This window comes from Rutilus rutilus, assembly GCF_951802725.1.
Source record: "Rutilus rutilus genome assembly, chromosome: 14".
NCBI lineage: Eukaryota > Metazoa > Chordata > Actinopteri > Cypriniformes > Leuciscidae > Rutilus > Rutilus rutilus.
The window spans coordinates 9,390,614-9,407,554 of record NC_140219.1 but is presented as its reverse complement, the minus strand read 5'-3'; the positions used below and the strand labels follow the sequence as shown (position 1 = coordinate 9,407,554).

Sequence of the window (16,941 nt, the reverse complement as noted above, 5' to 3'; positions counted from 1 at the left end):
GTGTCCATCATATATGCACACTTCAGAATCTCGCTAGAAGAAGTGGGTCATCCGGGTACATTTTGCCTACTCTTTTATGAATACAGTGAGCATCGAAGTATTCGGTTTCGGATGCAGCCATGGTCCCCATTGTAACATCGCTCTCTAGGTAAATAAGAAAAAAGTCTGCTTAAGTATTTATCTTTTTACCTTTGCAAAATAGAGGTTGTGCATTTGACTTTTTTCATGCACAGCTAGTAATTAGCACTGCAACATTTGGTATCATCTTATCCAAGGGCAAAAGTGCTTCAGCTGAATCTAACGAAAAAATGCTTTTATTTTTCGCTAGCTGGTTCATTGAGCCGCATTGCGCCTCTCTCTATCATTTCCTTTTTGTTGACTACTTTGATCAGGGAGTGGATGAGGGATGACTACCCTTGGTGGCTAATGGAGCTTCGGCCCTTTGCTTTAATATAGTTCATTTTGAGAGACTTGTTTTGAAGAGAGGTGTCCATTCATCCTCTGTGGTCCCTGAGAGCTCAGAGCTCTAAGGAAATGATGCAGAGAGAAAATAAGACCCTTTTTTGTAGACTTAAAAAACAGAGGCAGCGAATTAACGGTTGGAGCGACTGTCGTGATACAATACGAAATCCTCTAAAAGTATTAGCCTGTTTTCATCTGGTCTCGGAGTTGCCTTTTCATTTGTGTGCGTTCAGTGACTTCACGCAGGGTTTAAACGAGCCTTCGTAATTGGGTACGCGCCGTACAGTTCGAGCACAAAGTTGAGACACACAATATTCTCTCACTTTCTTGTGTTCATCTTAGTGTACTTAAATCCAGAGTTAATTCACTTCTGTTTTCATTTCCTCAGACGAGGACAGACCTCTGCCATGCAGGGCTGCAACCAAATTAAAAATGACCTTTGGAGTTAATGGCTTTTCGCAGTGAGTGAAAAGCCTTAGAAAGCCGCTGTATCTGAAGCCTCTGTAAGAAGGCTGTCCTCTATAAATCATATTCAGCTTCAGCCCCCCCCCCCCCCCCCCACTCCCCAACAACTTTTCTTTTTTATCTGGGAAAAAAATGCATATAGACACATCTGTGAACCCAGTGGTCAACAGCTGCCCGGAGGGAGTCGGCCAATTGCTGCTTTCGTTTACCTTACTCCTGCAGTAAAATCATCATTAAAAACAATTCTATCATCTGGGTTATTTGATCTCGATTTACAAATGATTTAAAATCTGTAAACTGTCAGGCAGAAATCATGGATGACACACGCAATATCATTGTTGTTGAAGTGGCTGGGTAGCTGAATGTATTATTTATAGGAAAAGCATTTAAAATGGCTATATTTTAAAAGCTGATATTCACAGTGCCTGATGTATTAAACTCCCAAGGTTAGGCATACAGTAACAGTCGGGGTATTATTTATGTTTTTGGTCCCCTATATTCTGCACTGTAAATTGGTTTTCTTCCAGCTTGCCCTGCAGTACTTGTGCATTGCACAGTATATAACACAGGCGTGTAGCTACTGTGGCATATGCTTGCTGCCACCCTCACTTTTTTGAAACCTCCACAGAGGTTGCAGCTGCAGTTTTATTGAGGAAATCACTGGTTTCACTCATGGCTTTATAATATACCTACATTTGTATTTATTTTATATTTTATATATTGCAAAAAAAGTAACGTAATTGTCTTTTTTTTTTTTTTTTTTTTTTTTTTTTTTTTGCATTTTCTGTATGGCCTTGATTCTTCCTCTTCTTGGCCAAAGCTCCGATTTTACAGAATTATTTTCTCATAATACTGTTTTGGATGAAAATCCGTAATGTGGGTTCAGAGTGACTAACTTTCATTTCATTTTCTTTTCATTTTATATTTGGAACAGTATTTCTAGAGCGTCTGAGACCTCAGTAATTTCCCACCGGTAGTGTCATGCATCAGCACCATTTTACGTTCTCTGCTTACTGAAGAATCTCAGAGGAATAGAGAAGAAAAAACCTGTCCAGACAGAAATATTTGGCACTTCACATGAGAGAAGTAATGGTCCCATAATTCTCCTGCAAAACCTTTGAGCTGCTTTTCTGCCAACGTCCTCCTAGCTACCACTATTTAGATCATATTTAAATCAAGAATTAGTGGGCTAGATAATCGTTTTCAACCAATGTCAATCATCTCATGTTTATAATAGCATTTTTAAGCTGATTAAAACATTATTCTTCCCTGGGCTAGAGTGGAATCTCCGTTGTGTTGCATTTGATACCAGTCATTCAGGCAGGTTGTTATCTCGGTATAGAAGGGCAGGTGTGTGCAGGGTTATGATAATGTTAATGATATCAGAAGCCATTTACTTCAGAAGGGCACCTTGCCTGAAGCTTAGACCGAATACCCTGAGTGCATCGTTCTTAAAAGGCTTTCAGCCATCTCTGTATTCAGCACGTTTGATGCATGATAACGTTTCTACAATCCTTTGTGTAGAAGATATTTTAAAGGAACCAACAGTATATACAGGCAAGTATGACCTTATGTACCTAAAGAGCATATTAGACCAAAACATTTATAAATTGTAACATTTTTATTTAAAAATATACGTCTTAAGGAAAAAAAGATCTTTTCAGTTGGCCACATCTTTACCCACTATACAGATATGAAATAGTACATATTACAATACAAAAGGAAAAAGCGGGGTTTTGGGAAGAGGAGGGTGAAAAGCATTCATTTTTGCACAAAGAAGTTTCTGGATTGTGATTTGAAGGGACTGTTTTGGCCAGTCTTCAGCGTATGGAAAGATCCCCATCAAAAAAAAGTTTACAGGAGTGCAAATGGATTCATGTTCAGTGGTTTTTGTGATTTGCTTGTAAGCTGATAGTTTAAACAGTTTGTCAGAATTTCATTAGAAGGTCGTTCTTCCCCGTCACAAACGCCTAAACTATCTGATCAGGATATGAGGGTTTTTCTTTTCTTTTTTTTCTTTTTTTTAATGGTGCTAATGTGCATGGCAGGTAATCTGTTTTCTTTAAACATGCAAGGATTTTTGAGGAACGCACAAAGCAAAGCTTGGCTAAATCCAAAACAAAGCAACACCATTGGTGGATGTTCTTGGCTTAGTAAATGTTAGCTGATTTTAATCGTTTAGTCCAACAGCATTTGAAAAAAAAAACATTTTGGAATGCAGGAACCCAGCTACACCTCTGGATGCACAGAAAAGATCAGCTACACAGACCTGCATTCCCTTTCTATTTGTTTTTACCAACATAAAGTTGTCTTTTACAGGGTTGGAGTTAGAGAAAATAAGTTTTGCAGTCATTTCTCATTCATGGTATTTTACAGCACCCTCTAGAGGACAGCTTTAACCAATCTCTTCGGCATACTTAATTTAATTTTTTTTCTACTACCATTAGGTAGGTGACCAGAAAAGCTTTGATATAGATGCCAATTTTCAGATTTTGAGCTTTACACCAAAACCTTCTGCCAGGATATGACTAAAGCAGTTTTCTCTTAAGTTAAATAGCTTGATGACTAATATTTTTTTCTGTATTGAGGCAATAATTGTGGCTTGACTAGTGTGGCGTTCAGTGGTTTCCAGATCTTGCCCAGGGTGTTGTCATTCACTGTTTTGTCATGCAGTTCTTTTTTTTCTCTCTAATGGTTTATGTACCCTGATTCAGCCTCACTCGGTGGCTTCTAAGATGCTCATTGACTTCAATTAGATGCTAACTGGTGTTTGTGCTTCCTTTACCCCCCTGTGCATCCCTGCCCCCAACTCTTGATTTCAACACAAAGAGCTAAGTTACTGCAGCAGCAGCTTCTTTAGTTTGATGCTAATGTCTGTCCTCTCAGTGCTGCATACAAATGTTTCCTGACCCAGCCTCCTGCTGTCTTCTGCATGCTCTCCTGAGAGCTGCGCTACGCTTTACTTCAGCTTTTCTCTCTGTTTCGGTTTATTTTGTGTCCTTGGTATGAACCTCTGGTATTTCTTGCGCAGACAAGGCTTTTTGTATTCATGGACTAAAAGGAGCAAGGCTATGAAGTAATAACTCTCTTATTTCCATGAAGGCAGCAGATCTCATGCACTGATTTTGTACTGGCCGAGGAGACTGAAACATTCAGGGCAGAGGATTTGGGTGACAGAACATTAGATTTGTTTTCCCAGGGCTTAATTGACTCAATGTTGAAGCTGTTAGGTATGATTATGGTCTTTGCTGCATTTGAACAGTGCGACACAAAGCATGCACATTTATTTTTAGGAGACAATTTTCAGTGTCCTCTGCATTCCTTTTCTCTACCCTTCTCACTAGGAAGTTATTCTCGCTGGTGTTTGCTTCATCTAGCTTTCTTTGATGGTCTCTACCATTAATTAATGATGCAGTGATCTAAGCAGCATTGTTCTGTCACAGTGAGGATGTCAGTGTTTTAAGCAATCTTATGTAAGAATATATGCACAATGAAAATTGAGCAATCGCCTCTGTTTAACATTTAGTAAATCCCTGCTGAAGTTGTAACAGAGGGAGCTTGTTTGGACATTTTGTTAGAGCCATATTGGACATTAACCTTTTCGCACAAAGTGCAAGGCTTTAAGATTTCAAGGAACTGGAAAGAGTTTATTGAATTTAACCAAATACAGAATCAAGAAGGCTGTTAAGTGTTCTCATTAGTTTAAATTTAAGACTCGAAAGTGAAAGGATCATTTCTGCCACATGAGAAAGCCAAGTAACGTGAGTGGGTTGAATTCCCTGTTCAAATCTAAATTTCATTATGTTGTTCAATTTATAACAGTATTTCTCCTCAATTTAGAAAAGGTGTTAAAAATGATGCTTTGTATCCATCTGATTTGTGTATGTTTTGTTTCCTCTACCCAAAAGTGAATATGTGAGTGAGATCTATAGTGTTGCTAATGTGCACAAAATCTATTTCTTTTTTTTTAATCCTTTTAAATTTGCACTGCTCAGCATATGTAACTATTTTCCCATGTAATAAAATTTCACCATTTATCAGAAGATATGTCATTTTATAAACTGTTTTCTGGAGCACAGGGTTCCAGGCGGTTTGGCTATAGATTTCTCATCTCCTCTGTGCTGCAAAATACATAGTACACAAACTGGTGATGTAGTGACGCATCCAAACTTCCTCTGTTGAGATTGATTGCCCCAGCTAGATATGAACCTTTTGCATTTGTATTACAAAAATAAACTTGTGGATTTCTCTATATATCTTCTTTTCAAATTCACCCCAGGCATCTCAAGCTTTCATAGATTTCCAAAGCTAACAATTTCAAAGAAACTTTCTTCATACAAACTGAAAAGGGAACAGAAAATGTCCAAAAGCAAACCCTGTATCTTTTGAAATGGACGAATGGTTAAACCCATAAACTGCAAGAATAAATAGTTTATACTTCACACTCTTTGTAAGGCAGTTGCTGACATTTGCACTGCCCATAGCCATTGATGATCACAAGTGCACCCTCCTCGTGACTGGGATCGTACTCGTTATAGGGCACCTGTGTAGCCAGGTCCGCCATTGGCTGCCTCTGCTGGGTCCTCATCTGTCGCCGGTTCTGAATGGCTGAGCAATGGCGGATCCGCCTCAGAGTGGGAGGACAGCATTTTCGCGATATGTACACTACAAAAATAATGAGAAAGAATGAAAACAACAGAGCCATGGTGCCAATGATGACCCTCTGGGTCAGCACCGTGTTGTCCAAAGCAGAGTAGTCCTCTGTAACATCTGCCCCCTCCACCGTCATGGTAGTAGCAAGGGCAGTGCGTGGGGGTTGGGTGGTGGTGGTAGTAGTAGTGACAATCGTAAAGCTCCCAAAATCCTCTGCGTAGAAGTCTTGCGTAGGGGTCTGCATATTTCCAAACAGGGAGCTTGTGATCTCTGGGAGCATGGCATCCGTACTGGTACTGGTCAGTATGACCGGGGCCGAGAAATTTTGGCAAAGTTGGAATCCGTAAACGGCATCCAGTATTTCCTCGCCCTGTGAGTACTCGGGACTGTGGCAGAGGATAGAATGTTCCCATCGCCCCTTAAAGGTGCTCAGCCAAGTGGCCAAATTGCAGATCCGTTTGGTACATTCCCAAAGGTTGCTCGACAACCCGATCACAGTTAGGGACTTCCACATATCCATGGTTTGGGTATCGAGGCTGGTCAGTTTGTTGTTATCCAGCAGCAAGATCTTGAGGCTGGGCAAAGTCTCGAACACGTCGGGGGTGAGTACACGTATCTCGTTCCCAGTGAGATCCAGTTTCTCCAGAGTTGTCCATTTCCATTCCATGGTGCATGTTAAATTGTTGATCTTGTTCCATTGTAGATAAAGGAACTGGAGGGCGACCAGACGAGGGAAGTGTGCCAAGTTAATCTTAGTCAAGTGATTGTGTTCCAAATGGAGCTCCCGGAGCTTAATTAACCCGGCAAAGCCGTTCCGGGCCAAGCTACGGAGCCGGTTGTTGCTCAGGCCAAGGTATTCCAGGCTCCGGCAGTCCCAGAAGGCCCGCACGGGCGTCGTGCGGAGGGAGTTTGACCGCAGGTGAAGGATCTGAAGTTTCCTTAGCCCGTGAAAAAGCTCAGGCTCCAGAGCCATCATCTGGTTGAAGGAGAGATCCAAGATCTGCAGGTTGATGAGGTGGATGAAGGTTGTGTTTGGCAGCTTGGTGATGCGGTTTGAGCTCAGGTTAAGGTCCTTGAGCTTGTACAGCCCCTGGAAGGCATCTTCATGCACTGTGGTTATTTGGTTGTGGTCCAGATGAAGCCAAGTAAGCTGGGTGAAGCCAAAGAACTGGTCTGAGCTGAGCTCGCTGATGCTGTTGTGTCTAAGCGAAAGTCCTAGGGCCCCTTTATCCACACCGTCTGGGGGCGCCAGGAGCCCCTGTGTGTCGCAGTAAAACTGCAGGTCTTCACATCGGCATTTCTGGGGGCAGGTTGTGCATGACACAGGAGGGAGGCACAGTAGCATGCTGATCACACAAAGTGCCGCTGGTGCTTGTCCCACCAATGGCCACCTTGAATGGAAACCTGGGTGGGTTTAAAGATAAGAAAATAAACTGGGGGGAGGGAAGTCTAATCTCTGCAGTACACAGAAACATTTTTCTTGCACGATCTCTCTGTATTTGTCAACAGCCAAAGCAATCTGCTTGTTGATCCAATAATTTTAAATTAACATTTAAAATGAATGTTCAATGAATTGCACTAATAGTTATGCTTAAGTCATTTTGATGCAGAAATGATCCATCCATGTGTTTGGATTGCAGTATTGCAATATTACAATTTATTTGCAAGTCCTTTAGTTTTTTTTAGTCTTTTTTTTTTTTCAGGATGTTTTTATCTCCCCCCACCCCAACTGAATATGCCTTAATTTTCCATTTTAATTATTATTTATTTTTTTTGCAGTAATTTAAGTGGCTTGTAAGTCGTCTTTTTTTCCCTCTGCTGGAAAGGACCACTTATTAAATATTACAAGCGTATGGGAAAGAAAAGGAAAGCAGAATTTTAAGTATATAGATGTTTCTAGAGACCCTGACAGCCACTGTCCCCCCCTCCTATTCACTACATTGCCTATTCAGGTCCAGACTCTGTGAATAAAAGGGCTAACTTACCCATTCTTTTGTGTACATCGGAGGCTGCATTCAACTGTCTTTTTCCGCAGACTTTTGGAGCAGCCAGATGGAAGAGAAATCCAAAGGGAAAAAAACCTTTTGGGTAAATACAAGAGGAATCAAGCTCTTCAGAAATAAAGAAGTGCTGAGCCCCCCCAGTTGAACCAAATTCAGGAATTCCATGTCCTGGGATGCGGTTTTCTCTTTTTTGGGTCTCTCCTTTTTTTCAGTCCTGCTATTCAATTCCCAGATTAAGAAAAGATGAGCATTATTTGCCTTCCAAGAATCCTTAAATTTAAAGTTGATTATTTGCATCCAAAGCAACACCGCTGAGCAGATCCCTCCGTCCCTTAGCTGCCTCTTTCCTTTTCCACTGCAATGATGTCAGCTCAATTGGTTAATTGAAGATCACGCATTCCTCTTTCAGTACTCAATGTCCTTTATCCCTAACTTGTTGATGGCAGGCAGAGGCTGCACTTGCGACGGCGGTTCCGTGTGGCTCTGCTGCTGTGGAGTTCTCGGCTCCGAGGAAGGGAGATGCAGTGAGGGGAAAAGCAGAGGAGAGGAGCTGAGATGTTATTCTGTGCTTTTGTTGCAGCCACTCACTGCTACAGAGTGGTGGCAGGCTGGCGTCGATCATCAGTGCAGTTTCTCTCTCTCCCTCTCCCTCTCTCATCCGCGCTTTGGTTCGCTCCCTGGCTCGCTCACTTTCCGCCTTGCACACTTGCACAGTGCTTTGGCGTTTGATTCTCCCCCTCCCTTACTTTTTTTTCCTCTGGTTCGTCACAGTCAGAATATGATAACTGCAACGTGTTGCGGCAGTTCACAGCCGAAATTAACAATTACATTAAATCTCTTCATCTCTTTCCTGTCTGCTCAGGTTGTATATTTTGTATGCGTTTATATACATGCATATGTGTGTGTTAGTGCTTTGTTTTTGTTGGGTGTTTCACCCCTTTGTAGCTGTAAATTGAAACAAGAGATTTCAAATTATTTAGGTTGTTTTTGGTTTTTACTTCAATTAGGTGTTGATAAATGCATTTACAATATAATTAAGTTGGCTCAGGAAGCTGATATTTAATTTGATATATGATGACTTGCAATCAGATTGGCCCTTCCCTTCCCTTCTCTCTCACTTTCGTTCGTTCGTTCAGGTTTTCTGCACAAAACGCGTCACTAGCAAACCGACGTCACAGAGACCTTTTATACTCCTGTCGATCTGCAGTGGTGGGGGCAGAATCTGAATGCTGGACTTAATAGAGCATTCATACCGCAAAACCCCACTGGAGATTTTACTAAACATAAGGCATGCACAACTTAGCTGTTGTCTGCATTTTTCTCAGCTCTTCTGTCATTTGGCTGATTTTTCTTCATGTGGGTTTGCTGTTCCTCCTGATGAATCAGAGCCTTGTTTGATGACTTACTGGCTAAATGTGGATGAGAGTGGAAATGGATAATGTGCATTTAATATTCTATCATTGTGTGTGTGTGTATATACGTGTGTGTATATATGTATATATATGTATATATGTATGTGTATATGTATGTATATATGTGTATGTATGTATATGTATGTGTGTGTGTATATGTGTGTGTGTGTGTGTGTGTATATGTATATGTATATATGTATATGTGTGTATATATATATGCGCGCACACTACTTTTCTGTAGTATGCATTATTAGTATGGCGTTTACTGACTGAGTTTGATAATATAATTTATTTATTTTAATATCAGTCTAAAGGCCCGTTCACACCAAGGACGATAACTATAAAGATAACGATAAAGATATAATTCTAAAAATCGTTCTCCATATTAAAGAATAACAGAGTTCACACCACAACTATAACGATAAAGATATGAGGAACGATATAGTTGGGATCACTTTCAGAACGATTTTTTTTCCAGCTGTCGAACGATAAAACACTGACAGCCAATCAGAATCCACTCTAATTTAAAGGTCTCGCGCATTTAAAATGGATCTGGATCATCCGGGCGCGCGTGTGCTTAGAATAAAAAGACCGTTATCGGTCGTTGGTGTGGACGCATATATAGTTATCTTTATCGTTATCTTTATAGTTATCGTGCTTGGTGTGAACGGGCCTTAATGCATTAAGCCATGTTAACGTTTCAGAGCGTCCCCGAGGATGCGGGTTTCGTGACATCGTGTACAATAGAAGTCCCATTTCATTGGCTAGGCGCCAACCAATAAAACGGCTCCTTTGAACACCCCCCGCTCCCGCCCCCCTTTCTCTCTAGCCGCCACTGTTTCAAGTGCACAAGTTAGTTTTGCACCTAATATATCGCGAAAAGAGTAGCAAAAGTCAAGGCGCGAAATTTGAAATTGCAGTGACAGATTTGAGAAGTTGCTAGTGCCTAATTAAGGTTGTACAGCAAATGTTAATGTAAGAATAAATGCAAATATATATTACAAGTTTGTGTCTGTCATTGTATTTCTGTGAATAGCATTTTACACATTTGTGACTACTTGTCTGCAGCAGACAAATTCAGAATACAGGTTTGTGACTATTGTTTGCGAGTGCAAATTTCAACATTCAACTTGTACAAGTACGCATATTTATTGTACAAGTTCTCAAATTCACATCTACATGCTCTCGAGTTTTGCTACTCTCTTACCTTCATATTCTATGGGGTGCACCCTCAGTTGAAACTAATAAGAGCATATTGGCCAAACAGATTTTGAAAAGCGGCAGTGCGTATTTGTGTGCACTCTGGAGAGCGTGATGAGAAAACGTGTGTTTGAGCAATGCAGCCAATCACAGGGATATCTGTTGATTTCTTGAGACACAATGGCCAATCAGAGGTGTTTAGGTGAAAATCCACCCACAGCTCTCAACTCTGGAGTTTGTTCAATGCTGAGTCATGCAGGCTTACGAATCCTCTCATTATAACAAAGTACTGACACATTGTAAATAAGAGATTCATTGTGCAGTGTAGACAACTTCATTGATTATAAGGGAAGTTTGTGAGATCGCGAGTGACAGCTTTTTAATGATTAAAAAGGAAGTTTGCAAATGTAATATTGATTTTATACAATTACTATAAACATGAATGGATGCTGCGTTAATTGTTAAATATTTTTAACTCGTTAAACTGGAAAAAATGTATTGCATGCGTTAACGTTGACAGCCCTAACATACATATACACATACACACATACACACACACATATATATATATATATATATATATATATATATATATATATATATATATATATAAATAAATATAAATAATGTATGCGTGCGCACACACGCAACCGTTCAAAAGTTTGGAAACATTACGATTTTTTTTAATGTTTTTGAAAGTAGTCTCTTAATCTCACCAAGGTTGCATTTATTTGATCAAAAATACAGTAAAAACAGTAATACTGTGAAATATTTAAATTTAAATGAACTGGTTTCTGTTGTAATATATTTTTAAATGTTATTTATTCCTGTGATGTCAAGTTCAGTGTCACATAATTTTTTTAGAAGTCATTCTAAGATCATTTCTTATTAGCTAATATCGAATTAAATACTTTTATTTAGCAAAGGCACATTAAATTGATAGACATTAAATACGTTTATGAAATTAATACATATTACAACAAAGTTCAATTTATAATAAATGCTGTTCTTTTGAACATTTCCTATTCATCATCGAATCCTAAAAAAAATATACTTTTTGTAGGCTTTAATATAGGCCTTAGTGGTCCCTAGTACTGTATCTGAAATCTCTTTCCAAAAATTCAGCCTCGGTGCAGAATTATAGCCAGTACAAGCCAGTCCCAGAATGAGCTTCCTTCAGACAGGCCGTTTCGGTGTCTGTAGCTTTAAATGATAATGAGGAGGAGAAAGGCGGCGCAAGGTGGAGGGTGGGTGTGGCCTTGACCATCTTGAGCAACGGTACCGTGGCGTGCATGTTTACGTTGGATATATTGCAATGGCACGAAGACACGCAGTCTTTCAAGCATTACAGTTTGACCCAGAATCTGATCCGGATGGAGAAGCAACGGATTAAGAAGTTGCAACTCAGCGGCTCCAGCAGGACGTTTCCGAATGGTTAGTTTAAAATATTATGTCTGGATACGGTATTTTATTCGGATGGTTTACAGTTATTATCATGTAGCGCTAACCTACTGTTGCCTTTTCATGAGAGATCTGTAACGTCTGTATTTATCTTATTACAATTACATCAAGCTCTGCGATCTTGAAATGCGGATATCGCGTGTGCCATATAACCAACAGGAAAACGGTTATCCAAATAACAAAGAAGTGTACAACACTCGCGTTACAGTGTGTGTATTCACACACATAAACTGCATAGCTCAGCTGCATAGCTAATGTTACAGCCACATTCTACGTGTAACAATCTAATCTAACCATAAACAGTAAAGCAACACACTTATATATCATTAGTTGACTTACTTGTCCGAGGTGTGTAGCTGAGGCAAAGAGAGTGATCCAGACTTTAGTTTCAGACGTTCAGTAAGCCCAGCTCTGTATTGACCCTTCGGTGTTCATTTGTACATCCAATTATTGAGCAATTGTTATGCTTCGCTCGCTCAAAAGCCATGATATCTCTCGTGGACAAACTAAAATCGCGCGCGCGCGCGTTCCTACTTCCTAGCGCATTTTCTCATGGGCGGAAAATATTCTCTGGGCGGGCAAAGCAGAGAAAGGGGAGGTAACATTTCCTCCTTATGACGTCACAAAGAGGAGATTCAAGATCAGCGCGTATGAGCCTCCATTTTCTCAAAGGCAGAGAAAGATAGCAAAAGCTCGATTTACACCGATTGAAATTTCTAGAAACTTGGGGACCATATACAGGCTAGGGGAACTCATATTAATGTTAAAAAACCTCAGAAAGTGAAAATTTCATGTCATGGGACCTTTAAACACTGTGACACTGGGGTAACGGCTGCTGAAAATTCAGCTTTGCCATCACAGGAATAAATTACATTTTTAAAATGTATTACAACAGAAAACATTTAATTTAAATTGTAATAATACTTCAGTTTAACTGTTTTTACTATATTTTTGATCAAATAAATTCAGCCTGGTTGAGACTGAGACTTCTTTCTAAAACATAAAAAAAACAAAATACAAAAAACCTTGTTTCCAAGCTTTTAACCGGTACTGTGTGTGTATTTTAGGGGTGTAACAATATATTTTCATACATTGTGATATGTATCGAATAGTGACATGAGGGTATTGTTACACCCCTAGTGTGTGTATGTGTATGTATGTATGTATGTATGTATGTATGTATGTGTATTTCATTATATAAATTCAACTGTTGCTTGTTGACAAACTCAAGACATTGCCCAGACATTTTCTAAACATGTCTCCTTTACCCTTTAAAATGACGCCGACACAGCCATCAGTGCACTGCTTTTGTAACACATTCTCCGCTTTCAATACATTTCAAGACAATTATTGCTGGATGTCAAATCGCCTGCTGTGAAAAATAATTCCTGTTATGTGTAATTGTTGGTCTGTTGTAGTTGGAGTTTTTGCATTACACATTGCATAAGTTTGTTTTCTCAGAATCTCACTGTATGAGTGTTCTATTCAGGACCTCATTTCAAGCTAGAAAGTTAAACTTTTTTTTTTCTAATTGCTTAATGTATTCTATATGCCATAGATATCTAGTGAACGTGACTAAACCAGCCCATTTATACAAAGCTTTCTTCATTCAGATAAGCCACTGACTAGCTAATTTTGCGACTGTGTAGTTTGGAACATCCCCAGTTATATTTTGTTTCTCCTGTGCACACGGTGAGAATAGGTCGAGCTAAAATAGCTTTCGTGCCATTTTACCTACTGTGCTTAATTTGAACATCTGTGTTTCTTTTTTTGGGGTGGTCACTTTCTGAAATGACCTGGAGAATTTTTTTTTTTGCGTATGATTTATTTGTTTGTCGTTTTTCTCCATAGTTCATATGACTTTTTTTACAGATTCTTTCCCTGCTGGTGTGTAATCTGCCCTTAAGGAATGTATCTGCTGAGGAGGATGTTTTTTAAATCTTTTTTTTCTTTTTCACCAATCTGTGGGGAGATTTGTTCATGCTGCAAGCACGGCTCTACCTGACCATCATTAACTATATGTGAAAACACCACGTAAACTAGTGTGAGGAATCAAATGACTGGCCAATTAAGTGGTGCTGCTCAAAGAAAAATCAATATTGAGCGATCAAAGTCATTTCACCCTTTGGGCGGAAACATGCGATCATATAGCTAATATCCGTTGAGTTTTCTTAGTTATGCTGTGGATGAAAGTACTATCCACTCTAATGTAGGAAGTTTTTGTTCTACTCCATTACCAACTCACCTGCAGGTTAGAGATTTTGAATTGACAGTCCCTCACCATTACAGGCTACAGTCTACGTTGTTCTAAAGTGCTTTTATCTGACTGCACAAAATCAGGAGGGGATTAAGTCCAATGGCGTTCACTTGCCTCCTACCGTGTACCACCCAATGAGGTGAGGGTAAATGGGGGCTGAACTGCCAGTGACACTGCCATATTTCATTGACTGTCATGCTTTTGCTGCTTGTGCCCCTGTGACGGCCTTCCCCCAGGCTTTTCCCTGTGCTGGAGATTTACCTACCCACTGCACATGAGCAATTTGTCTGGGGCATGTGAGTGAGATCCGCTCTCCCATACTAGCCGACTTGACTGGGAGCGCTGGAGAAGAGAACGCCTTCTAAAGTGTGGAAATTGCTCAGATTTATCTCCGACATCAATCGCCTATCATTGTGTTGTAGGGCTGAACGATATTCTGTTTTAACATCGACATCGCGATGTGCGCATGAGCGATAGTCACATCGCCAAAACATGCGATATGAATGGTAGTAGCACCCATGGTGTCTTAAGAGAGCGGTAGCACACATTAAACACGAGTTTGTTGTATGGCTTGTTGCTGGGGTGACATGCACGTTCCGCGTGCCTGCACAGTGATTGGTTTGCTGTGCCGCTGCTTACCGCTCACAGCCAACATTCACTGGCAATCCTATAGTTAAAAATGGGCGACGAAGAGGATCCTCCGCCAAAAAAAAAGTAAAAATCAGCTATTTGGGACTATTTCGGCTATAAAAAGGAGGATGTTGACCAAAAAGAGGTACTTTGCCTGGAGTGTTATAAAGTTGTGGATGGTTGTCTTTTAAAAAAAAGTCTTTTGTCTTTTATTTTTCGTGTTTGCATTTATGAGGAAAAAACAATGTTACGTGACAGTTCTCAATTACGGACACGACCGCTCTAAAAAGCGGCACTAAAAGACTGCTTTAAAACTTTCACAGATACCTCAAACAGAAAGCACAAAGCCTTTCTTTAAAGCGAATTTCGTTTTGTATTAATTGTATCTTAATTTTAATCAGTGTTTCATTATCCAATTTCCTGGATTTAATAAATAAAAGTAAATATAGCAGACAATAGATAATCACGACACGGAGGCGCCAGCGCCTGAACTGGAGCTAACGTTAAGCTATCATCCATGAACCGAAACTCAGCGTATAAGGTAGCCTACTCGCCTCACACACATAAAAAAAAGAAAAGAAATATATCTATTATCTACAGAAATCTCTACTTTTAAACTGAACCATTCAAAACAAAATAAAACGATATAATCCGTATAAAATGTGCATTTCTCTCCGGCGCGTTCACTACTTCGAAGATCGCGAGTCAGTATCGTCAACTTCATCTTTGCAGCCGACACAGAAAACACTTGTTTATTAATAAACAATTAAAATGTCTCATTGCAATATTTTATTAATCATTACTTTTGCTGGTTCTTTGTGACAGCTTTTAGGTGCCGTTTACATGAACGCGTCACTGCATCAGCACCGAAAACATAGAGAGAGAGAGAGAGAATACGATTTTTTTTACTTATTTTGTCGCCGCCGCCACGTTGGATTACATAGAATGTTCACCGAATTCTGACAGAAATATGTTCTAATTTTGGAATAAAATATTAAGTGACCTTTTTGTCACTTGTAATGAAGCTTGCTTATTAGTGAAATTATTAATATCATGGAATGGTAATTATTGACTTTAGCCTGGATTGATGGCTCGCAATATATATCGTTGGGAAAGAAAATATCGCAATGTAATTTTTTTCCAATATCGTGCAGCCCTATTGTGTTTGCTAACTTGTGAACTCTACTTGATCAGGTTTACTTATCCTGCTTACCTTCCGCTGAACTTTGTGTATTGTTAAAGGCTGTCTGTCCCATCACATAATGGGTTTTATTTGAAGATGTAAGTGCCTTGCTTACATTTTAATCCTTGATGTTTGGGGCTGGAATAATCGGACACCAGTTCAAAAGCATCTGTCGCATTTTAACTAATCTTTAAGTGTGCCTTCCTCTCGATCCTTTTTTTTTGTACTTGCACTGCAGGAGAGCTATTTGTGTCATGAATTATTTCATGGACTACTTAAGCCCAGCTCAAGAAAGAGACAGGCAAATCTCTGGATTTTTTAGATGAAAAATGTATCTGTGAAAGAACGTTGGCGGGTTCCTCCTGACAGTAACTCAAGTCATGTTAGTCATACGGAACAATCGCCAAAGGGGGGTAAAGGAACCAAAACCCCTACAAAGTTTTCAAGAATGAAATGTTTGCCACAGGGGGTAATAACCATTCAAATGACTCATGCTGTTTTTTTTTCTCTCTCTGTAAAATGCATCTGTAAAATGTATCTTATCCATCATATCTTATAATTTTGTCTTGTCCTTTCAGTTCTCAGCTCAAACTCCCACCTATTGACTATAACAAGTTTAAATGAGGCTCTCTAAGTATATTTTCTCTTGTTTGTTTTTATCACAGGCTGGACATAAAGAGAAGAGTGATGCCCTCAACGTGGCCATCGACAGGATGACTAAGAAGACCCGTGACCTACGCAGACAGGTCTGTTCAACATGAAGCAGTGCTCAGAATCTGCATTCTCAATAGCCGCGTTTCCACTGTCGGGCCAGGGCCGGGCCAGGGCTTTAAACGGGCCGTGCCGGGCTAATAGCCTCGGGCCAATAGCACCGGGCATGCGTTTCCACTGTCGGGCCAGAAGCTCCACAGCGCTTCACTAAAACACGCCCGTAACACGCCTCTCTGGGACAACGTCACACTAACCCATCATTTCACCAACAAATGGAAGTTTTATCAGAAAACTAATCAGATATCACTGGAAACAGCGTTGAAAACAAACACGATAAAAGCGGCCTTTTGCTAGCTTTTTTTTTGTTTGTTTGTTTAGCAGCTACTTGAATATTTAAAACCCAAGCATCGATGTTTTACCACAGGTTTACAATAAAAAGTGATACATTGATCATAATGAATTAATTTATGTAAAAATTGCACATTAGTCACTCAGAAATAAATT

At 39.8% G+C, this 16,941-nt stretch overlaps 2 protein-coding genes across 2 annotated transcripts in view; one reads left to right on the top strand and one right to left on the bottom strand.

The window, feature by feature from the left end:
• The window catches only part of ctnna1 (catenin (cadherin-associated protein), alpha 1), a 124,210-nt gene that overhangs the window by 56,904 nt on the left and 50,365 nt on the right, over positions 1-16,941 (top strand). Inside the window, exon 8 of the mRNA XM_084430288.1 lies at positions 16,392-16,472. Coding sequence (XP_084286414.1) covers positions 16,392-16,472 — 81 coding nt within the window. The remainder of the gene's footprint in view (positions 1-16,391; positions 16,473-16,941) is intronic.
• lrrtm2 (leucine rich repeat transmembrane neuronal 2) lies at positions 2,953-8,177 on the bottom strand. Its single transcript, XM_084430289.1, has 2 exons — positions 7,566-8,177; positions 2,953-6,984 (listed from the first exon to the last, which is right to left on the bottom strand). Exons 1-2 carry the CDS (start codon positions 7,567-7,569, stop codon positions 5,360-5,362), a joined length of 1,629 nt encoding a protein of 542 aa, XP_084286415.1. The 5' UTR covers positions 7,570-8,177; the 3' UTR covers positions 2,953-5,359.